At 40.8% G+C, this 23,905-nt stretch overlaps 1 protein-coding gene across 12 annotated transcripts in view; it reads right to left on the reverse strand.

The window, feature by feature from the left end:
* Positions 1-23,905, reverse strand: part of syne2a (spectrin repeat containing, nuclear envelope 2a) — a 135,476-nt gene that overhangs the window by 87,685 nt on the left and 23,886 nt on the right. For 11 of the 12 annotated variants that reach the window (XM_028041155.1, XM_028041160.1, XM_028041163.1 and 8 more), the window contains 11 exons: positions 22,287-22,611; positions 20,939-21,054; positions 8,595-8,745; positions 7,740-8,515; positions 6,797-6,955; positions 5,471-5,621; positions 4,308-4,466; positions 3,397-3,564; positions 3,192-3,293; positions 2,750-2,953; positions 998-1,203 (listed from right to left, as the gene is read on the reverse strand). In XM_028041155.1, coding sequence (XP_027896956.1) covers positions 998-1,203; positions 2,750-2,953; positions 3,192-3,293; positions 3,397-3,564; positions 4,308-4,466; positions 5,471-5,621; positions 6,797-6,955; positions 7,740-8,515; positions 8,595-8,745; positions 20,939-21,054; positions 22,287-22,611 — 2,517 coding nt within the window. The remainder of the gene's footprint in view (positions 1-997; positions 1,204-2,749; positions 2,954-3,191; positions 3,294-3,396; positions 3,565-4,307; positions 4,467-5,470; positions 5,622-6,796; positions 6,956-7,739; positions 8,516-8,594; positions 8,746-20,938; positions 21,055-22,286; positions 22,612-23,905) is intronic. The other variant, XM_028041159.1, reaches the window with a different exon arrangement.

A 23,905-nucleotide genomic window follows, 5' to 3' on the forward strand; every position in this document is an offset into this window, starting at 1 on the left:
GTTAGAAGTATTTTTTGCAGATGCATTCTTTGCTACAAATGGTGTGCTGGGGAGGCAGCATATCCAAGAAGGACACGTCCAGACTGGACAAACTGACCAGGCGTGCCGGCTCTGTGGTCGGCATGAAGCTGGACTCTCTGGTGACGGTGGCAGAGGCGAGGACACTGAACAAACTGCTGGACATCATGAACGATAGCAGCCACCCTCTACACGCCGTCATCAGCAGCCAGAGGAGCCGGTTCAGTGACAGACTGCTGCTTCCCAAGTGCCGGACCAATAGATTTAAGAACTCTTTTGTCCCCCATGCCGTCAGACTGTACAATTCCTCACAGGGGGGGGGGGCAATACGATATCACTGGTCAATCTATCCGCCAAATTCTTATATATATATTTTTTTTTGTGTTGTATTTATATTTACTTATATTCTTATATTCTATATTCTTATTCCTTGTTTCTTGCATAATTTAAGGTTTTTCTTGCATAATTTAAGGTTTTGGTTACTCACATTTGGTGTGTACCTCAGTATTTAATTTGTATTTTGTATTCTTTTGCACTTTACTTACTGTGTGTTATCTTTGTTTTTTGCCTGGGAGCTGCTGGTAACTTCAATTTCCTGAGGGAGTCTTCCCAAAGGATCAATAAAGTACAAGTCTAAGTCTAAGTCTAAGCATTCACTGAATGGATGCTATGTAGTTGCATTTTAGGCAATAAAATGTTATTCTCTCTTTTTTTTTTAAAGTATTTGTTTATTTCTATCTTTTAATGCATTTTTAAGGCTTGAATAAAAATATGCAGAATGTGTCAATTTTCTATACGATAAATCAATAACTAAATTAACTGAACAAATTCAGATAAAATCAACATAATATCAATGTTACAGCTTTGTTTTAATGTGAGATTGTCCCGACACATGTATACATGCTAATTCATTGAGAAGAACTAAACAAAACCATTTAAATTACTACAGAACGTGATCTGAATGACAATGTGAGGTTACCTGTCCAGGTGGTGGACATTCCTCTCGGTCTGTTCCTCCACCTCGGAGAAAAGCAGATGTGTGTTTCTGAGCTTCTCCTCCAGCTCAATCCCTCTGACAGACAGACTCTGGAGGCTGTCAGGGCCGGCGATGGAGGCCAGAACCTGCACATCCTCCAGTAAACTCTGCGCTCGTTCATCTTCAGTGTGGAGCCGCCGACATAATTCCTGTAGACCAGCGGTGTCAAATTCATTTTGGGCCAAATCCAGATCATGAATGCTCTTAAAGAGCCGGTTGTGCCAGAATGTATTGATAAAACCTGTTCACACACTGTTAAAATATCAATAAGTCCTTAAAATTAAAATATAATATTGAGCATCTTTTCAGTCCCTCCAGGATTTCGGGATTTTTTTGTAATATTTCCAATAAAAATCTAAGTGTGTGCGGTACTAATTTGGAAACATATGAGCTTATTTATGACGGTAAATGTGACTTTTTATAACTCGCTGTACAGGTTATGGACTATAATCTGACATCAATTAGAGCTGAGGCAGCTGTTTAGTACATGCAAAAAAATTTCTGACAATTTTTGAGAAAAATCTGCAATAAACTCCCAATTATGTATTAGCCCAAAAAAGTGCAGAGATGTGTTCATTTTGTGTGAATTTCCACAATAATTCTCAAGAAACTGGAGGGACTGATTGATATAATTTGGCAGTAAACAGATAAAAACTGCATTGATTTGATTGATAACATAATATTTAAGCTCACTTTGTGTTTAGTCTAGAATCTAGAGGACCACAGAAAAAGCTACAGCGGGCCGGATTTGGCCCACGGGCCTCGAGTTTGACACATGTGGTGTAGAGGAAGATGTTACTGTTATAAATGAGCATTTTAAAAACACTGAAATAGCAAGTTTGAGCAAAGCTTAACATGAATCTCCTGTTAAAACTTCCTTGAGAAAGAAAATAAGAAATTAAATAGTGATCTCATATTTTTTAACACAAATTCCACCATAAATAAGCAACTTGTGACCAAACGGAGGACGCTGGATACCGAAAAACGAACAAATTTGTGAAGGAGTTTTTGTTTAACAAGTTAAAACATAATTATAAACTTAATTACTGTTTTTTTTCAGCAGACATTGTACAGCGCACACAGCGGTAAAACCAGTTGACCAAACATGCTAGGGCTCAGCATGTTTGGCTCAGCTTGGGTTGCTAGGTGACGGGCTGGGATTCTCGGGTTGCTAGGTGACGGGCTGGGATTCTCGGGTTGCTAGGTAACGGGCTGGGATTCTCAGGTTGCTAGGTGACGGGCTGGGATTCTCGGGTTGCTAGGTGACAGGCTGGGCTTCACTGGGGTTGCTAGTTGACGGGCTGGGCTTCACTGGGGGTTGCTAGGTGACGGGCTGGGCTTCACTGGGGGTTGCTAGGTGACGGACTGGGCTTCACTGGGGTTGCTAGGTGACGGGCTGGGCTTCACTGGGGTTGCTAGGTGACGGGCTGGGCTTCACTGGGGTTGCTAGGTCAGGGGCAGTTCCTGTCGATTCTTTTGTTGTTACATTTCAAATGTTTTTAAAACAGCTGATTTCCCAAACACAAAAAAAAAACCATTAACTTATTGCCGAAAAACCGGGTTGGTGTTTATTTTTAAGCACTTGGTCTGTTTTTTAGAAGCAGCTGAAACCCAATTAAAAGGAAAAAAATGTGCAAAATAATTTTAATTTTGATAATTGATAACGCTACAAAACAGCATCATTTAAGCAGTTACCTTAAGTTTCGCCAGGACTGTTGCAACGTCTGGACCAGAAAAACTGCAGAGGGAGTATTGAATCTTCTGGAGGGAGCTGAGAGACTCTGCCATCCTTTCAGTAATTTGTCCCGTTGTGGCCACCGTCTGCTTATACACCTCCTCACTTTCCAAAAAGAGCTCCTTCAGTTGCTCTATTTTCTTCCTCATCTGGGTCTCTACAACCTTAAAAACAGAAAAAGGCTTTCATAAGATCCTACATAGCAACTTTGTTTCTGATTAATGATTAATTTGAAGAGAAATATATTCTAGTGTTTAAAATTTTACCAAATATATTCAGCTTGCAGATCTTGAGGGGCCTAAATTTGTTAATAAGTGTCATACAAAATATCAACCAGAAAGTCTGAAGGAAATTTGAACCTTCAGAACCAAACTAACTGAAAGCAAAGCATCGTTGGTGTACCTGCAGCTCCAGCGGGGGCTCTGCACTCTGAAGCAGCGACTGAATCTCTGCAGCTTTTCTGTGGAAACGCCGTGTACTCTCCTCCTGGGTCATAATCTCATTCTGCAGCCACAGTGAAAGAAGTTAATATCCTTCAAAAAACCAGCTGGGGAATGATAACCAACACGAGTTCATGTTCTAAAACCCAGCAGAGACTCGGTTTTACCTGCAGAGCCTTAATGTCGTCCTCACTCTGGAAAGATGGACCGTGAGAAAGCGCCGCGGTTCTGCTGTTGGTCCAGCTCTCCACCTCCTCCCCCAGCTGCAGCACTCCGTCCCATAACGTCAAGCAAAGATGGAGGTTTTCAAGGTGGGAATCCGTTCTTTCAGACAGCTGCAGAGAGCAAAGAGATTTTATTACAGTAAAGCACAAAACGTTACTGTAAACTATCAAACTTTTAACTTGAATTTATCTGCATGTACAGGAAGTATGCAGCAAAACAGAGAGAGAAAGTAAAGATGCAGTCATAATAAGGTAGAATAACCTAAAATAGCTGGAATTTTAAAAACTGTAAAACATTTGAGTTGCATTTAGTTGTATCTTCTGCTCTTTAAGTCAAATAAATTTAGTCAGTTTTAGATTTTGAACCTAAATATGTGAGTTTGTGAAAGATAAACTTACAGTTGTAAGCTGTGTTCACTTTTTACTGATTTAGTCAAACCTCTAAGAGTTTTTAGGTTAGCACTAAAAAAAATGTAAAGAAGAAAAAGACAGGAATGGGAACTATTTCCCAGAATGCTTAGCGGCATGTTTTTGTATTCTGAGGTGGAAGTGTGTTACATTGCTCTGACTCTTGCTTATTTTTATGTCCTGTTCACACTAAATGTTTCTGAGCAGAATTCACTGTGATGTTTAATAAAATTCATTATCAAATGAGAAATTTTGTTCATGCAATTTGAAACAAGAATTAAATTATTCTAAAGTAAAATAAGTTGTTGTATTAATTTGATATTGTGAGTGAAATAATAGAGAAATGTGGCTCTTTAACCAGGTGAGGGCAGTTTTTTTTTCATGCATATTGTGAAATAATTATCTGGTTAAAATTGCAGCATTAAGATGTGATAAACTGAACTTACATCCAGCCAGCGGTCCATCAGCGCATCGGCTTCGTTCTCAAACGGAGAACCGCTGCAGCCCGGGACCTGACGCAGCAGAGACTGCAGCTGTCTGCAGACGCTGCGGACCTCCTCTATGTCGTCTCCCAGACCATTCAGCTCTGCTTTCGTCTCTCCAACCTTCAAAACCGCACATGGAAAAAAATCACAAATCTCTCACACTTTACAGTTTAAAGTAACCTAATGTAATAAGTAGAAATATTCTTTCACCTTGAACATTTCCATGTTGTTTCCCTGTTATAACAGAATTGGAGGACGGGCATGTGTAGGTACGTTTAGTTTTAACATTTTCAGATGAGAGATTAACTAGTACATTTTATCCTTGACTTGTCTGCTGTGTTCCTTGGACTCCATGTTGCTTTCGGTTCACAATGTTCTCTAACAATCCTCTGACCTATCCACAAAACAGCTGTCCTATGTATAATGACATTAGATAACACACGGAGATTTTTATTTACAAAGTAGATAACTTCTGACCGTAATTGGTTATTTAGAAACTAGAAGAAGCTCAAATTACATTTTCTTGGCTCTCATTTGTATTTATTTGTTGGTCTGAAACCTTAATAAATGCATTTTAACAGTGGAGGGTACATTTCTGCTAACCTGCTAATAGAGAAGCTAATTTTCCATTTAGCATTTTCCTAACTTTGAAAACATTTAGTGCACTTAGTTTCCCCTAAGTTAATTTTGAAGTTTGGATTATTGATTGTTAAGAATTCAACGTTTAGATTCATGCTCTTATTTTGAAGTGGGTGGAGAATGGGGCAGTTCCGCTTCCTCTCTTCACATTTCCCCCATTTCCAACAAGAAACATGCAGGAACAAAAAACCACAGGGACAGTAGATGACAAGATGTGAACATAAATAAAATATTTAATGTCTAAGAACATCAAAAATATGTCAAAATTAAATTGGTGCTAGAAGATTGTAGTCTTTCAAGGAAAGATGTAATCTGATTTAAAGTTAGCACTTTAGCAGTAGCTTCTGCAAAATACAGTGTGGTAGCAGAACTAATGTTTACAATTAGCACAACTAGCTACAGCTAGCGATACCCATCACTGCATCTAAATTTCTGGTTTTAACAAGACAAGGTGATGTCAGCATAAATTTAACATCCTGCTGTACCTTAGCGTATAGCCTCTGAAGGAAATCTTTTCTGACGTAGGAGGCTTGTTCACCTATGGTTGCCTCAGCCGTCTGCAGCGTGCCGTTCAGCTCACCTCGCATGATCTGAAACCTCCTCAGCAGTTCTGTCAGGGCCTGAGCCTGCTCCAGCCTGGGTGTGAACACAAACAAAAACTCTTCACTAACACACATTAATAATATATATAATAATATAATAAAAAGGAGGAGTAAATTTTCACCAAATAATAAAAATAAATTCTAGAAAAAAACAGCTCCAAGAGTCAAAAATGTGATGGAAAAAACTCAGAAATTTTTAGATTAATCTCTTAAATCCTGTAGAAAAAACATGGAAATTTCTGAGTTTGAAAAGTCCAAAACTTTCTGGAAATAAAAAATCGGAAATTTTGAGCTTAATCTCTCATAGTTTGAAAAGTCAAAATTTTTTTAGAAATTTTTAGATTAATCTAAAATTTTCTAGAAAAATAAAACATGGGAAAATTTGAGTTTGAAAAGTCAACAATTTTCTGAAAAGAAAAAAAATAATAAAGATTTTATGATAAAACAAAAAATAAATTCCAGAAAAACAAGGGTATTTCTGGGCTCCAAAAGTCAAAAACTTTCTAGAAAAAACTCAAACATTTTTAGATTAATCTGAGAAATTTTATAAACATAAAAAAAACTTACAAATTTCTGAGTTTCAAAGTTTGAACATTTTTTACTTCTGAAGCTCTGAAATTTCCATGATTTTTCTAGAGAAGAAAGATTTTTCACTGAAGAAGGTTCTGTCTATTATGGACAATAAACAGCAGCCTCTCCACCACATAGTGGACAGACAGCGGAGCACCTTCTCACATAGGCTGCTCCAGCTCCGCTGTCGTAGGGACAGATATAGGAAATCCTTCCTGCCACATGCCATCTCACTGTACAATAAAAGCTAAATCATTGTTCTGCACTAATCAGTCCAATTTTGCACAACTGCACTGTGGCACACTTGCTGTACATATATTTACATATACATTCTGTTCTGCATTTTGAATCCTTGCAAGGACTGCTCTAAGCTGCTTTTTATATTGACAGCAGGTTATATTTTATTTTTATTTTGTCTACAATTGCTACTCAGTGGTGGTTGTTGTGTGTCTTGTCTCTATGCTGCTGTAACTGCGAAATAATTTCCCTGCTGGGATGAATAAAGTAATTCTATTCTATTCTATTCTATTCTAGAGATTAATCTCAAAATATGAGTTTTTTTAAACCTTTTTTTCTGTCTACATTTACTCTTAACACGTCGTTGTGCATTACAGACAAACACATTTAGCTTAACTTTACCTTTCTGATGTGGCTTTCCTTGTCTCCTCCCAGAGATCCTCCACCTCTCTGCTCTGATTCTCCTTGGGGAAATCTGATTTTGAAGACGCATCATGAACGTACTGAACCTCAGAATCAAGGCCGGCAAGAAAACTCTCCAGCTCCGTCAAAGCCCGCGTCCTGCAGAGGAAGTTAAAGAAGCTACTCACTTAATATGTTCCCTGCAGCTGATTTGAGTTACTGGAATTGTCCAGATGCTTGACTAGACAAGAATTATACCATGCAACATTAGCTGTGTTTCTATTGACCATAAAACTACCCAAATTGGAATTTCAAAAGTAATTTTTATTTGAAAAAGTCTGTTTCTGTGTATTTGTTAAAGCTGTCACTTTGTTGTGACAGTTAGGTATGAGACAGATAATCTGTGGGAAAAAGAAAAACTCAAGCTCTTCCCTGCGCTGCTACTGCTATCTGAAGAAATGCAATGCTCCTGGTCAAACCCAACCAATCAGAGCCAGGAGGCGAGTCTGTGCTGCGCTGTGAGTCACCTCGTGTATAGGATGCTAAATGTGCTAATGGCAGAGGAACAACAGAAAACTATGTATCTACCATCATCGGTAGCTATGCTAACTAGCATTAACTTTTGTGGGAGGCTATTTTGTGTGTAGCGGAGAGCAGCAGATACGTGAGAGTGATGGAGAGCGCTAAGACCCTCCTCGCTCTGTTTGTGGTTTCTACTGGGAGAAGGCAAAGGACCTCGATTTTCCACTGATTATTGTCACGACACAATGATAATTTTAACATGTAGGTAAAAAACACATTTTCTAATAAAAGTTATAAACTGTGGGTTTTCTGACATGGAAAAAGTTTTGCTAACATTTGTAGTGGGAGCGCAGCTATTTGCCTGTGTTTAGCTGCTTTGTAGTTTAAGCTGAATCTCATCAGGACCAGATGAGTGTCGTACCTCTGCTGCAGGGCCGGCAGCGTCGGCTCCAGCAGCTCCAACCTCTCAGCTGCTGCTTTGGTCTCTTTCAGCACTGCTAACAAGGCAGACCTCCTCTGGACCAAACCCTTATGCTCGTTTCCAGCTTTCCCAGCATGACTGCTCAGGCTTCTTTGCAAGGAACCCTCTTCAGATCTCAATATTTGAATTTTTGGTTCCTGCTTCCTCTTCTTAACCTCCTGTGTTGACTCTTCTTCTGTCACAATTGGAGCAAATCTCGGTTCCTCCATGTCCTGGCTGCTTTGGACGCCGTTCTTTTCCAGAATATCTAGTTCTTTCTCTTCTTCTCGCCTCTTGGCTCTCATTTGATGGGACAGAAAAGCCGCCATATCCCGACATGTCACAGAAGCACCATCCATGGTCAGAGTCATCCCTGCTGCCTTTAAGCTACAGTCAACAATATGGGACTGCACCATAGCAGGCTTCAACCTCTCCACTGTTGCCTGCCAAGAATGTCTCTCCTTTTGCAGCTCCGTTTCATTTTTACGCCCGTTGGGGTCTCGGTTTGCCAGCAGTGTTGGACTCTCAGCCTTGATGTCTCTCAGGGTGGCCAGGAAGTGATCCAAAGTCTCCACGGCGGATTGAACGCAGTCCAGCTGCTGTCTGAGCTGCTCCAGATGACGAATGTTACCGAGGAGAAGTGACTGGCGCAGGAATATCTGCGATGTGGCTCCCGGCCCTCGCCGTTCCTCCTCTGAAAGCCTCCTCATCTCATCCTTCAGCGTTTCATCCATCTCCTGGGAAACACATCAAGGGTTAACGCTCATGTTTGCATATTTCAGTCCAGACGCAGACTGGTGGGAAACCGTTGTTTACCTTCAGGTCAGAAAACAGTGAGGATTCATCCAACGCCAGAGAGGAGACGTCCAAAGGTTGCCTGATGATCTGGTTTAGCTTTCCAGTGATTATTGTCGTCTGATCGTCTGCAGACTCCATCGGATCAGAGGTACTTTTCAGGGGAACCATTCTGCCATACCAAGAATCACAGAAAAAAACAATTATTTTAGTAAACTGTGTTAATGACGGAAATGTAATTATTAATACTCCACTAAACTTAGTTAAGTGTAGCCACTAGGTCTGTCTCAATAAACAATAAATCAATTAACTGTATAATAAATTACAATAAGCTCAATAATTTCTATTTGAATAATTTATTGTTGTTCTCTTTCTACCAAACACTGGAAGACAAAAGTCTTCAGTCTGGTGCTTTTTCATTTTTTTTAAGCCCAATTTTTGTTTACAGAAACTTGATAATTAATTTTTATGTTTCCGTTTTGTTTATTTATTTTGGATATTTAAAATGTCTTCCAGTTCCTGGGTCAAATGTTCATTAGAACTTAAAGTTGTTGATCTTGGAGAATATTTTTTTGCATTATAATGCCATTACCACTTTATTACTTGAAAATTATCTCAAAACAATATTATCTTTTATCGCGATAACTTCTGGCTCGTTAAGCAAAATTTGTTATTGTGACCGGCCTTGTAGACATATTTTATATAATTTTCTACCTGCAGCTGTTTGATACTCCTTTGAAAAGTTTGAGAAGGAACGTATCCTTTTCAAATGAACAAAAAAGTATATATATATATATATAAAAAAAATTTAAAAAATTCCCTTCTCACCCACCGCGGGTGGTTCTTATCCTCTGAGCTCGGGTCCTCTACCAGAGGCCTGGGAGCTTGAGGGTTCTGCGCAGTATCTTGGCTGTGCCAAGGACTGCACATTTCTGGACTGAGATGTCTGATGTTGTTCCTGGGATCTGTTGTAGCCATTGGTCCAGTCAGTGGCGCAAAAAGTGGGTATGCAGGGTATGCAACTGTAAATGCCCTGAAGAAGGGGAGTGTTTTAATAAAAGAGCTGGACACGGTGCTTCTGCTCCAACGGTTATTATTAACTCGATTTAACAGCAGTATGTTAGCAACAGCGCTAACAACGGAGCTAACAACAGAATTTAACATTCGGAGTGCCAAAAGAACTCACAGCTTTCTGAAAGTCAATAAACTCATTTACAATATACAGGTGTGTATATATATATACTCATACCTGAAGAAGGGGAGTGTTTTAATAAAAGAGCTGGACACGGTGCTTCTGCTCCAACGGTTATTATTAACTAAGGAGGAAGTTCCGGTGCTCTTCACTATAGCTAGCGCAAGCGCTAGACTCCCCCTGCTGGTTGAATTTGACCACTGCTTCAGACAAATCAGACTAGCCAGCCTCTGAAATAACCACATTTCAATCCATCACATACTCCCCCTCAAAGTTAGATGTTGTCCTCAACATCATGAAATACTTTTATAAGGGCGGTTCTACAATGAGTCTTACAAACCTGGAGTTATGAAACATACAATTTTTTTGAGTCACATTTTGTCACTCGAAAAACTTAGAAAAGCTTCACGAACACTGCTAAAGAACATTGAAATTTTAAATTTCCACATAAGTCAGTTCACAGTATTTCTTACAAATCATATAAGCAAGTTTATAATGTCCTCACTTCTAGTGCCTTAAGCATCCTCAAAACCAGTCTGTTTTCCTTATCACTTCTTAAGTGCCACATTTGGAAAAAGTCCACATATTTCATTTTACAGTCCATACAAGTAAAGGTGCTGGTTGTTGCATAGCTGTACAGGATGCATCCAAGTTGGAAGTCTTGCATAAGAGGGAAGTGCAGCAATACTGTAACACGATGGAGAACCCATTTTATCATATTTTAGTGTCTTTGGGGGCCGACGCAGTCTTTGTGGTCGATGTGGTCTTATGTCCATTTCACATTCAGAAGAGCAACAAGTGTGATCAGTTGGGGTCATGGATGTCGCTGCACCAGTATCAGGTGAGTGTTGAGTTTGAATCACCTGGTTTCCTGACTGATGTTCAGAATCAAAGTCAAGCTGGTGAGCTTCCAATGCGCGCTCCATTGGTGCTGGTTCAGAAGAATCAGGTGTAGCTACAGGTGCCTCACTTGCTGATGTCGCTGGCTGAATTGATGAATGAAATAAGTTCATGGGATAATAATCATCTTCATCGTCCTCTTCCTCACATTCCTCCCTAGTGTCCTCTTTTGCTGTAGCTTTTCTTTTATTCTTTACAGGTCTGTTTGTCCTAGTTTCCAGTGGTAAGTGATCGCAAGGCAAGATGTGATTCCTGTGAAGTGTTCTACATCTTCCTTTCCCATGTTCAGGTCTTAGTTCATACACTGGGACATCTTTTCCCACTTGGCGAACAACGGTATGTATGACATCCTCCCAATAATTCCTGAGTTTACCAGGACCACCACGAGGAGTCAAATTCCTCACTGGCACCCGGTCTCCTGGAAACAACATTGAGCTCCTTACTTTTGCATCATAGATTCTTTTGTTTCTTTGGGCAGATTTCTGCACATTTTCTTGTGCAATGGCATACGCCTGCTGCATCCTTTCTTTCCACTGTTCAACATAAGCATGGTGATCCTGGTTACCGGTTTCTGCTGGTAGGCCGAACAACAAGTCAATGGGTAGTTTTGGGGAGCGGCCATATAACAGATAAAATGGTGAGAATCCTGTCACCTCTGTGCGTGTGCAGTTGTAGGCAAAGACAAGTTTATTCAGAGAGTCTTTCCAGTTTGTCTTGTCCCTGTCTGTGAGGGTTTTGAGCATCTGAATCAGTGTCCGATTAAAGCGTTCGACTTGACCATTTCCCTGAGGGTGGTATGGGGAAGTCTTTGATCCTGCCATACTGCAATATTTGGAGAGCTGAGAGAAAAGTTGGTTTTCAAACTCGCCACCTTGGTCATGGTGGATCCGTGCTGGGAACCCAAATCTTAGTGCATAATCATTGAATATTTTGTCAGCTACTGTCTTTCCAGATTTTGATGTTGTAGGGTATGCCTGTGCGAATCGTGTGAAATGGTCCACAATCACTAATATGTATTCATAGCCACCTTTACACCTATCTAGATGGAGAAAGTCCACTGACACAAGTTCAAAGGGCTGTGTGGTGACTATGTTTACAAGGGGAGCCCTTGTCTCACGGCTAGGTCTTTTCTGTTTCAGACAGGTACATCTCATTACATACTGTTCTATTTCGCGCCGCATGTAGGGCCAAAAAAAACGATCCCTGATCAATGATACTGTCCTATCAGTGCCCTGATGGCCCATCTGATCATGTAGGTCATTTAGGACCCTTGCTTTGTGTTGTTCTGGAAGAACCAATTGCTTCCTGTGGGCAGTCTTTCTCCAAAGCACCCCAGATTCATCCAACTCCAATTTATCCCATTCCCTTACTAAACACCGACCCTGTGGCCCAAGCCTGTTTAGCTCATGTCGTGGGGGTCTCACTCCAGACAATTTGGACTGCAACACCACCCCAGTAAGTAAATCATCTTTTTGGTCTTGTTGTATAGCTGCTGGGGCTAATGAAACAGAGTTCCCCTGAGTGTCTAGCATACTGCAAATAGAGGTAGGCATTGACCAGGAGGCATTTGGCTCGAACTGTGTCTCTACTGCCATTACAGTCGCTCCTACAGCATCATAAGACATCTCCTCTGTGCACTCAGCCATCAAGTTCTCTACATCCAGTGGCATCCGAGACAAGCTATCAGCATCAATGTTTTCTTTGCCCGGACGATATTTAACTGTGAAATTAAAGTCGGCGAGCTCTGCAACCCATCTACTCCCTGTGGCATTCAGCTTTGCAGTTGATAACACATAAGTTAGAGGGTTGTTGTCACTGTAAACGGTGAAAAAGGGGGCATAGTATAAATAATCGCGAAATTTCTCTGTGATAGCCCATTTAAGAGCAAGAAATTCTAATTTGCCTGAATGAAGATTATAATTTTTTTCTGGTGTTGACAGTGTTCGCGATCCATATGCAATGACGCGCAATTTTCCGTTTTGTTTTTGATACAGTACGGCTCCAAGGCCTTTACTGGATGCGTCTGTATGAAGAACGAATGGGAGAGAAAAATCTGGAAATGCCAATATGGGTGGCTGAGTCAGACAATTTATCAGTTGCTCAAGAACTTGTTGGTGACTGTCTGTCCACTCAATTGGAGTGTGGGATGGCACTACTTTTGCATTCCTGCAGTTTTGTGACTTCCTCCCCTTACAGCACGACTGGTTCTGATCTTTAACTGGCCCCTTAGTTAGATCATACAGAGGGGCAGCAATGCGGGAGAAATCTTTGATATACTGACGGTAGTAACTTAACAGTCCCAAAATTTGCCTCAACTCACCGACTGTTTTTGGTTCTTTGTCTTTTAAAACCTGGACAGCTGCAGTGTCAGAAGGATCTATCTTATTTCCCTCGGCTGATACAATCCTCCCGAGGTAACGGACTTCATTCTTAAACAGCTCACATTTGCTGGGTTTTAGTTTTATCCCATGTTGTCTGAGTCTTTGCAAAACGTTTCGAACATCATTAACATGACTTTCAAATGTTTTACTAAAAACTAGTGTATCATCTAAATATGGTACACATATTTTGTCACGCAGCCCTTCTAGGCACTCTTCCATGCAGCGTTGGAAGGCTGCTGGGGCATTCATAAGCCCAAATGGAATCCTAGCCCACTGATATAAGCCCCAGGGCGTGACAAAAGCTGTCAACTCCTTACTGTCTTTCGCCATGAACCCCTGGTGGTACGCCTTTCCCTGGTCAAGCAGTGAGAACATGGTGTTTCCACCAAGTCCATCCGTAATATCCTGAACTCTGGGGATTGGCTGTCGATCAGGGTAAGTTTTCCGATTTAGTTCTCTGTAGTCGATGCACAAACGCAACGAACCACACTTTTTCCTGACACAAACAATGGGGGAAGCATAGGATGAGTGAGATTTCTCAATCCATCCTTGCACAATCAAATCAGTTAGGTGGTTCTTCATTTCATCGTACAATGGTTTAGGAACAGACATGTAGGTACGAGCAACCGGTTCAGAATCTTTCAGTTTAATTTTTAACTGTAGTTTCTCTATACAGCCAATATCACTATCTGATAGGGAGAAAGAATCTGACTCCTCCCTTAACATCTCACGTACGATCTGTCTTTGAGTCTCATTCAGGTGACTGAGATCAATCGGTGGATCCCAGGGTTCTGTGGAAGCGTCATCTTTGGTATGGTGGGTCTGAATCTGATTTACAGAAGCAGACAAATGTGAATCGTCGTTTAGGCTGAATGGATACACAGATGTAACTGACTGTGCTGTGCCTATAACTGTTCTTTTTGTTAGTGTAATGTCACGATCAGTGGGGTTTTGTACACTAAGGATAACATTGGGCTGTGCACCTCTGTGTATTCGAAATAGTGTGTCACAAAACTGAAGTCCCTCTGGCCACAGTGGGTTTTCATCTGGCTCAAACACTGGAGTTGTGTCCTCTTTGAAAGGTCGGACATTTATTCTGCATTTTACTTGGACGGTACTACGGCTTGGTACAGTCATTCTCTGACATGCTGTGTTAACTAGGTACTCACTTGTTCGCTCCACACTCACTGCTTTAATGAAAGCTTTTTCATTTCCTTTTTTTAGTTTTGGGAAAGCCATGTTCACTGTTTTTAAAAGTTCCTCTGTCTCTTCATAGTTCATTTGTTTGTGTCTGTTAATAATAATACGTTCAATAACATTAAAGCCTATTATGGGACGGGGAAGATGGCTGCCTCTCATAACAAGCATTGGAACATAGAACCCTTCAAGACCAGCTGCTAGTTTAAACATTACTTCTACCCATCCTATGTATGGCATTTCTGTGCCATTAGCAGCCTCAAGTTGTAGGGGATCATCTGAGTTAACAATTTCTGCTATATCTCGAAGTTTCGCATCTGGGATGTTCTCCGCTTTCCAGGCTTCATCAATTGCAGAAACCTGCGAACCAGTATCCCAGAGCGCCTGTGTTTTCTTCTGCTGTAGATAGCAGCTAACAAGACACTTCTTCCCAACAAGGTCAACTAATGTAGAGTCTTTCTGTGACAGTGTGTTTTTCTTTTTACCTGTCATAGTTGTGCATAGATGTATGTTTTCAGCAGTTGTTTCAGTGTTTGTGGGTGGCTTACACTCTTTATGTTCTGGCCAATGACTCTCCTGGCACTCCTTGGAACAGTAAAGTACTCTTTTGCACACTGAACATTGTCCAAACGTTTGGGATCCTTCCATTCTTCCACAATTGGCACATTTTTGGGACGTTTTGGTGCACATGGTTACTCCCTGTCCCTCGGGGGCAACCTTCCTTCGTTTAAAGGGTGTTCTCTTGCAGTGGAGGGCGTGCGTTGATATCCTCTACATCCAGCCTGGAAATGTTCGCTGCTTCCACACCTGTAGCAGTGCTGGCAGAAATTTTCTCCCTGCTGCTGACATGCAAGGCACCTTGGTCTGGGGCGTGGCACTGGGTATCTTTGTGGTGCAAATCTCTGTTGAAATTGAGTAGTTCCTCTAATTGACCTCGGATCATAGGTTCCTTGATATTCCTGCAGAGGTCCTCTTTGATGATGAGCAGCTGCACCCTCGGTGCTCCAGGGAGCAAGCTGTGGAGTAGCATAAGCCCTGTGGTGGGGAAAACCATATTCTGCTTCTTGACACACATCAGGTTGTAATTTAGTTTTATCTTCTTTGTTGTAAATGGATTCTCTGATTTGTGCAACTTCAGTTTTGAGATCTTTGAGCAAAACCATATCTGCTTTGATTTCTTTCAGGTCAGACAGCACATCTGGGGGAAGTGCAGCAACATTTTGGTGTCCCCCATGTCTCCTTTCATTATTTGTATCATTAGACTGAACTGCGTGCACACCGGTGGACCTTTGTGTGGTGTTTCTCTTCTTATCCTGTCTCTCTTTGTCATTAGCAGAGGCAGTATTGAGAACCTCTAAGAGCAGCTCATCTGAAGTACTTGATTTCAACAAGTGAGGTTGGAGATCAGTCTTTATGTTATCACTCTGAAGGCCTGTGAGAACCGTGTGCATGAACATGCTTTGCACTAATGCAGGATCGTACTTAAGGCCAGACTCAGCCTCTTGTGAAGCAAACAATATTTTTTGGCGCAAGTCCATTGCTCTGATCACAAAATTCTGTGCTGTCTCTCTGCTGCTCTGCACTTCTGTGGTAAGTTGTTTATATAACTCAGTTGCACTTCTCTCTTGATAATGTGAACGAAGGATTCTCCTAAGAGTGGGAAGGGACAGGTCACTCTTTCCTTCTAAGTAGCTGCGCAGTTGTAGGCCAGGTACTATTGCCCTAATGACAGCATCCACTATCTCTGGTTCAGGGTAACCTTTGCTAAGACCATTTTCTATTTGGCGGGCCAAACTGGAAAATGTTAACCTATCCTTTTGTCCAGGGTCGCCAATTTGACCTGAGATCTTAAATTCTTTTCTCCATGGGAGGTTGTTTTCATGGGCAGGGGAAGCCTGGGCAAACGCTGTTCTAATGTCCTTTGTATTTTTGTTTGCCAGGGTTTTCATTTCAGTTTCTTTCTGTTGAACTATGAGTTTTAGTTGTTCCAGTTCTCTGCTTAATTTCTCCTCCTCCTCATTTTCTTTTTCTGCTGCGCTGTTTTTGACAACTGTCTGCACTGATTTTATCATGTCCATTAAACTCAGCAAAGCTGACATTCCTTCATCCTCTAATTGTCTCAGTTCGTCACTTTCAATATACTTGATGATCATTGAAACAAGAATATTACGACTTTTGCCTGTAATATTGTCTTTGCTTGTTCCTGAAATTCCCAGGAAATCACATATTTCGCTCAGCTGGTCACTGGTAAGTTGGAAGAGGGCTCCTTTAATCTCAAACTGTAGATTGTCCATTTCTGAATCCATTTTTTTCATATATGTATATATATATTTTTCTTCTTCTACGTCAGTGGTAAAGTGTGCTGAAGAATAGTGTTTGCCAGTTACCGCAGAACTGTTGTTTCCTAGTAGCTTTTCTGCACCTCAGAATACAAAGTCCTCTTGGCTGGGCGTCACCTTGTTGTAGCTGCACTCTCCACTACCTGGGTTTTGATAATGGGATGGTTGATATGGGGCGTTCTCCTCTGCTGTAGGATTCCAGCGCCTCACCATCAACATCCGAGCGGTGCCTCCAAATGTAAATGCCCTGAAGAAGGGGAGTGTTTTAATAAAAGAGCTGGACACGGTGCTTCTGCTCCAACGGTTATTATTAACTCGATTTAACAGCAGTATGTTAGCAACAGCGCTAACAACGGAGCTAACAACAGAATTTAACATTCGGAGTGCCAAAAGAACTCACAGCTTTCTGAAAGTCAATAAACTCATTTACAATATACAGGTGTGTATATATATATACTCATACCTGAAGAAGGGGAGTGTTTTAATAAAAGAGCTGGACACGGTGCTTCTGCTCCAACGGTTATTATTAACTAAGGAGGAAGTTCCGGTGCTCTTCACTATAGCTAGCGCAAGCGCTAGACTCCCCCTGCTGGTTGAATTTGACCACTGCTTCAGACAAATCAGACTAGCCAGCCTCTGAAATAACCACATTTCAATCCATCACACAACGCATAGGGGCGCTGCACTAGAGGGGGCGCCAAAACCCCGTCTCGAAAAATGTTTTTTTCTGTTGGCATTTTCTATAATTAACAGAATGAAATGATCAATAACAGGGGAACAGCACTGATTAGGCGCCCCTCTGCTCCTCCCATGCAGGTGGCTGTGCACGCGCCCCTAAGAGTACGCAGGCGCGTTTTTTTTATTTTTTTTATTTTAGACTACCACTCGTAGTGCACTTGACAAAATGGAGCGGCAGAAAAAAAAGCTGTCCGGGGCGCAAAACAGAAAAAGGAAAAGGGAGAAGGATAAAGATGTTGGCGGGATGAAAAAAAGCCTTTCAATGTGGTTGAAAGATAGTAGGTAAGTACCGTCAGTGTATTAGCAGGACAGGAGGCTTGTAAATAATCAAGTTAGCTAAAGCTAGCAGCTAGCCTAATACGGAATCGTCCCATATTTGGCTGTTAAAAGTTGCCTCCCCTATTAAACCATTAAGGGACGCGATTTGTTTTGTATTTCTATGAATATCTGATACATAAACATGTCACAGACACATAACCGCGCACTAAGTAAGAATGACCGAAATAAAACTCAGGAAATATTAACACAGGAAAGCTAAAGCTGCTGTGGCGGCAGTGCCCAGCTATGGTCCAACACTTAGCCCTCATGGGTGCATTTTTTCACTCATATATATTATGGATTCTTTAATTAAAGATGAGTTGTTCAAGTTCATGCGTGTATCAGACAAATTAGTCATCAGAGTCACTAAAGCCCTTAAACTCAAAAAGGTTGGTGACCTATTTTACCAACCTTTTTGGCAGGGGGACACTTGAGTTTAAATGTCTTATTCAATACCACTACAGTGGTGTTGTGATGTATCTGATAAGTCAGATCAGATGTAATGTCCAATCAGTAACTGTTATCCAACAAGGAGATGATTTAAATTAAAGTTTAATTTCTATTGTAGTTTGACTGCTGTATTTTTTAAGCCTATTTAACACAAAATTGATGTCATTCAGCTGTGATGGTGGAGAGAAAGAAGAGAAGATGATGAAAGAGGAAGAATCAGGACAGACAGGGGAAGGCAACAGGTTGGTCTAATGCAGGTGGAAGTGAGGGAGCAACTAGTCCATCTCAAGCACAAATTTTTAAACATTATTTTTAAAAACGGTAAGATCTGTAATTTTTACAACTAATAATGCTTTTTTGACCACATGACTTAGTGGAGAACACCACAGACAAGGGATGAAGGAGACAGACATGAGGTCAGTGATAGAGGAGACAAGTGATGAGATCAGGTAGGCATTAGGAAAGCAACAAAAACCTATATACCATGATGGTTTGAGTTTCTGATGACCATCTTTGATTGTGTTCTTTTTTGGGGGAAATTAGTGCAGGCAGTCATGGTGAGTCAACCACGAGAAACAGAAAGGTGCAGATGAGGGAGAGGAAGAGCAGAGAGGACTAGATGATGAAGAGAGAGAGAAGCACAGAGCTGCGGAGGAGAGAGCCGAGACAAGGCTTTATTCAGAAGAACCATCTGAATGGCCTTTACCACACAAAATGGGGGACACATTTAGGTAGTACATGGTTGTAAATGGCCCACAGAAAGTTTCTGATGGTCCATATCCAAGATCAGAGAAGAATAAGAGGTGTTTTTCCAAAGCATACTGTTTTCGTTTACTGTCTAATGGAGAGAAAGTTGAACGAGATTGGTTACTGTATTCTAAAAATACTAACAGAGTCTATTGTTTTGCATGTAAGCTTTTTGGTGAAGCTAAAGTTCTTGACACATGCCTTGTGGAGGGGTATAATAACTGGCGATGTCTTTCAAAAACACTGAAGCACCATGAAACCAGTAGTTCTCACATAAATGCTTATCTGACGTGGAAAGAAATGGCATCTCGCTTACGCCTAGGTAAGACTATTGATAGTGAACTGCAGAAAACCATGGCAGCTGAAAAAGCACACTGGAGAAGTGTGTTGACTAGAGTTATCGACTGCATACTTTTCCTTGCAGAGAGAAACTTGCCACTAAGGGGGAAAAATTCTCAGTTAGGAAATCCTAAAAATGGAAATTTTCTGGGAATCCTTGAGCTCATAGCACGATATGATGTAACACTGGCAGAGCATCTTAGAAAGGCTGTCTCCAAACAAACCACTGGATATCTGACATGGTGCACTCAGAATGAATTTTTAGATTCAATATCAGAGTGTGTTTTGAGTAAAATATCTGCCAAGATCAAGTCCTCTAAGTACTTTGCAGTGGAACTGGACTGCACACCTGATATTTCAAAGCAAGAGCAGGCCTCAGTCATCATTCGATATATGGGGGGGCGCCGAAGATATGTTCGCATCCACCACAAAAATATGGAGTTGCGCCCCTGGGTCCAGTTTGGGGGTGACTGCCCCGAGGGCCCCGATGACCACAGGCACCACTGTGGTCTTCACCTTCCAGGCCCTCTCCAGTTCCTCCCTGAGGCCCTGGTATTTCTCTAGTTTCTCCTGCTCCTTTTTCCTGATGTTGCAGTCGCTTGGTATTGCTACATCTACCACAACGGCTTTCCTCTGTTGTTTATCCACTACGACAATGTCTGGTTGGTTCGCTATTACCATTTTGTCTGTCTGGATCTGGAAGTCCCACAGGATCTTAGCTCTGGCGTTCTCCGCCACCTTTGGGGGTGTTTCCCACTTTGATCTCGGGGTTTCCAGTCCATATTCTGCACAGATGTTTCTGTACACTATGCCTGCAACTTGGTTATGTCGTTCCATGTACGCTTTCCCTGCCAGTATCTTGCACCCTGCTGTTATGTGCTGGACTGTCTCAGGGGCCTCCTTGCACAACCTACACCTTGGGTCTTGTCTGGTGTGGTAGATCTGGGCCTCTATTGCTCTGGTGTTTAGGGCCTGTTCCTGGGCGGCCAGGATGAGGGCCTCTGTGCTGTCCTTGAGTCCAGCTTTTTCCAGCCATTGGTAGGATTTACTGATATCAGCCACTTGGGTTATTTGCTGGTGGTACATCCCATGTAGGGGCTTGTCCTCCCATGATGGTATCTCTGGCACCTCAACCTCCGTTCCCTGTTGTCTGAGACATTCACTGAGCACATTGTCTGCTGAGGCTTTGTCCCTGATGTATTTATGGATCTTAGTTGTTTCGTCCTGGACTGTGGTTCTCACACTCACTAGTCCTCTGCCTCCTTCCTTGCGGCTCGTGTACAGTCTCAGGGTGCTGGATTTGGGATGGAACCCTCCATGCATTGTTAGTAGTTTTCTAGTCTTAATATCCGTGGCTTTTATCTCCTCCTTTGGCCAGCTAATTATTCCAGCAGGGTATCTGATTACTGGCAGGGCATAGCTGTTTATCGCACGGATTTTGTTCTTGCCATTGAGCTGGCTTCTCAGGACTCGCCTTATTCGTTGGAGGTATTTAGCTGTGGCTCCTTTCCTTGTGACCTCATCGAGGTTGCCATTTGCTTGTGGTATACCTAGGTACTTGTAACTGTCCAAATGCCCAAACTGCCAGTGGAACTAGAACTTTCCATCAATATTAAGGAATTATTGACTTAAAACAGGCTCCCATATGTGAAATTTTACATGTAAGCTAGTTTTGTCTTGTTTCAAGTACTAAGATAGCTGCACTAGAAACTAGACCTAAAATACTTGGAAAGGTTTTGTGTTTATCAGTGAATTTATCTGTACCTTCCTGTTGCGTCCTGTTTGGTGTTCCGCTCCAGCTGCGGTGGCACATCTGGTTCTGGGATGACGGTCCATTCTGCCTCCTGTTTGCTCTCCACAGTGTTGCTCCTAACAACAGCCTGGAAGATGAGAGAGCTGCGTAGTACCAGATCGTCAGAGCACAGAGGAAAAGGTGGAGCAGTGAGCCTATCCGATTAAAAAAAGATTAGTGTCCTGTACAGGTCAAGCTTGGCCGGTGAAACTGCTGAGTGTGTTTCTGACTGGGCAGGTTGGTGTAAAGGCAACGATAAATATGCACATATAATCTATCATTTTTGTATTTTAACAATGAGGACATAAAACCATACTAGGAGATTTGAGAATAATCTGAAAGTAAAGCAAACAAGTCAGAGTTTTGACTTGAACCCGGTAGAGAAAACTAAAAACAGCAATGAAACTATGATTGGTATTCAAGTTGAGCTGGAATGTTTCTTTGCAGAAAGAAGGAAAACATTTACAAAGGAAATATATATTATTTTGTGATTATTTGAAAAGCTTATGGAATAAATTGGTAAAGGAAAAATAAAAGAAGCAACAAAAATATAAACTAATCAATCAATAGATTTGGTTACAGTATTAAGAGTAAGCTTTCTTGCCAAACATCAAACTTTACACAATAAATATAAATATAAAAAGAGGTAGCCAGGTGCTAAATACTTTAAAATGTTAAAAAACGTAAAAACAATAAAATAAAAACATTGAGTTAAATACAGTATCCTCATTAGGACAAGATAAAAAAAATAAAAAAATTAAAGCTATGTTAAATTGAATTTTGGAGCAAAACTGGATTTATACCACTTACTTTTACATTTAGGGATAAAATGTCTTTAAATATCTCCAAAAAGGTTTGGTTATTACAAAATAAAAAAAATTAAACTTTTAAGTATAAGTTATATTGCATGTGTGAAACATTTAAAACTTTGTTTCTTTATTTTTTTACATGTGTAAATTTAAAACAAGAAAAAAAAATCTCAAACATATAATGGGTCTGTTTTGAACATTAATGTTAAAATAAAGATCAGTCTAACTTTATAGCTTTGTGGGACAAATGCTAACTGCTGAATGCAATCAAGTTAAAACTTCAAACAAAGATTGCAGGCAAGGTGACTGTACTTTATGGTGATAATCTACTTAAAGTCTTTCTGCAGAGAAAACTACAAATCATCTTTTAAAATACATTCAAAGATGTGGGTTTTCATTTCATCTTTGCAAACTTAGAGTGAGGAAAATCAGGTATTCATCCGCTTAACCATGTGAATAAATGAAGCTCTGGAGCTAAATTACATGAAGAAAACAATTTTTTTCATCATACCTGTACATGACTCTGAGCCTGCTGACCGCTCCCTGGGATGTGCAGCAGATGAGCTCGCAGCAGCTGCTCTTGAGCCCGAAGTGAAGGCTTCTGCTTCTTCTCCAGCCCGTCTCCTTGGTTCTGCCTCAGGTGGTCCTTGTTCCCTGGCGCGACGTCCCAGACTCGCAGCCGCAGGGCGTCGTCGGCTCTTTGAGCGTGCGCTGCCTTTCCTGAGGGCGAAATGTCTTGCTGCGCTCCATCCAGGCCGCGGTCCGGCACGAGACTGCAGCCTGGCTGCCTGTCGGCCGGACTCAGCAGGGGGTTTACTGCAGGCTGCTGTCCCCTGCTGAGATAAGAGACACTGATGAGGGGGAGGCCAAAGGCAGCCGCAGCTACTCAGCCCAACAGACATTTCATTAAATTTAGAGACTGCAGGGATTAGAGAGATAAAAGTTGGAAATAAAATCTTTTGCATCAGTTAAATCATCAAGGAACAATTTTTACACAGGTAAACATTCAACACTTTTCTAAAGAAAATCTGTTGGAATTTGGCAAAAAAAGATAATAATTTCAATGCAATGATAAAAATAAATGATAAACTTAATGACAGAACAACTAACAAAAATAACAAGCTGATAATAAAAATAAATAAATTTGCACAATAGGCTGAAATCAACTGAATTCAGGGCTGAACACGAAGGCTGAAAAACGTATCTCAGCATAAGAATTTTATGTCAGTTGAAATTGCTAATTATTGATAAGATTTTTGTTTTAAATATCTAAAACAATGCGAAACTGGTGGTGTTCCTGTTTTATCCACAGTTTTCACTCCATGTCATTGTTTCTTATTTTTAAGCAGTTATGAGGCAGATTAGCGGAACCTTAAACTGCTGCTGCGTGCGTTACTCAACAGGTTGTTGCTAGGTAACCAAAGAATGAGTGAGTTAGTTGAATCCACCAACCTACCTTTGCTGGCTGTGAAACACTGAACAGATAAAGCCTTTCCTCTGCCTACATCACCCAGAACGCTGTGCAGTTTTGAATCTGAGTTCACTGAATATTCTGTATATGAATACTTTTATATACTGATATTGTTTACGTATCTATCACAATATATATTGTTATTGATTTACTGTCCAGCCCTAATCAATAGAATGAATTTTCAAGTAGGAGTACTACTCGCACTACTTCAACATATTTTTACTCAAGTAAAAGTAAAAAGTAGCCGTCCAAGAAATAACTCAATTAAAAGTAAAAAGGTGTTTGGTATAAAAATTACTCAAGTGCTGAGAAACTGATCAAAACTTTAAGCATTTCATATTTACGTCGTCAGATGTACCAAAACTATAGTTTTGGTATTTGGTATAGTTCTGGTATTTTAACGATCAAAATGAAAATAATTCATATAACAAAATAATAATTACAAAATAACAAAATCAGAAAAAGAAAAATTGTTCTAAATCAGTTTCTTTCAATATAAAACTTATGTTAAAACTATAATCAATCAAGTTTCAATCAAGTTTATTTGTATAGCACATTTCAGAAGCAAGACAGCTCAAAGTGCTTTATGTTGTGAAAACATAGAAAAGTTACTCTCAGTGGGTAGAGTATCCAGAAATTACTGTTGTAGTTTTGCACTA

The sequence above is a fragment of the Xiphophorus couchianus genome, chromosome 15 (genome assembly GCF_001444195.1).
Source record: "Xiphophorus couchianus chromosome 15, X_couchianus-1.0, whole genome shotgun sequence".
Lineage (NCBI taxonomy): Eukaryota > Metazoa > Chordata > Actinopteri > Cyprinodontiformes > Poeciliidae > Xiphophorus > Xiphophorus couchianus.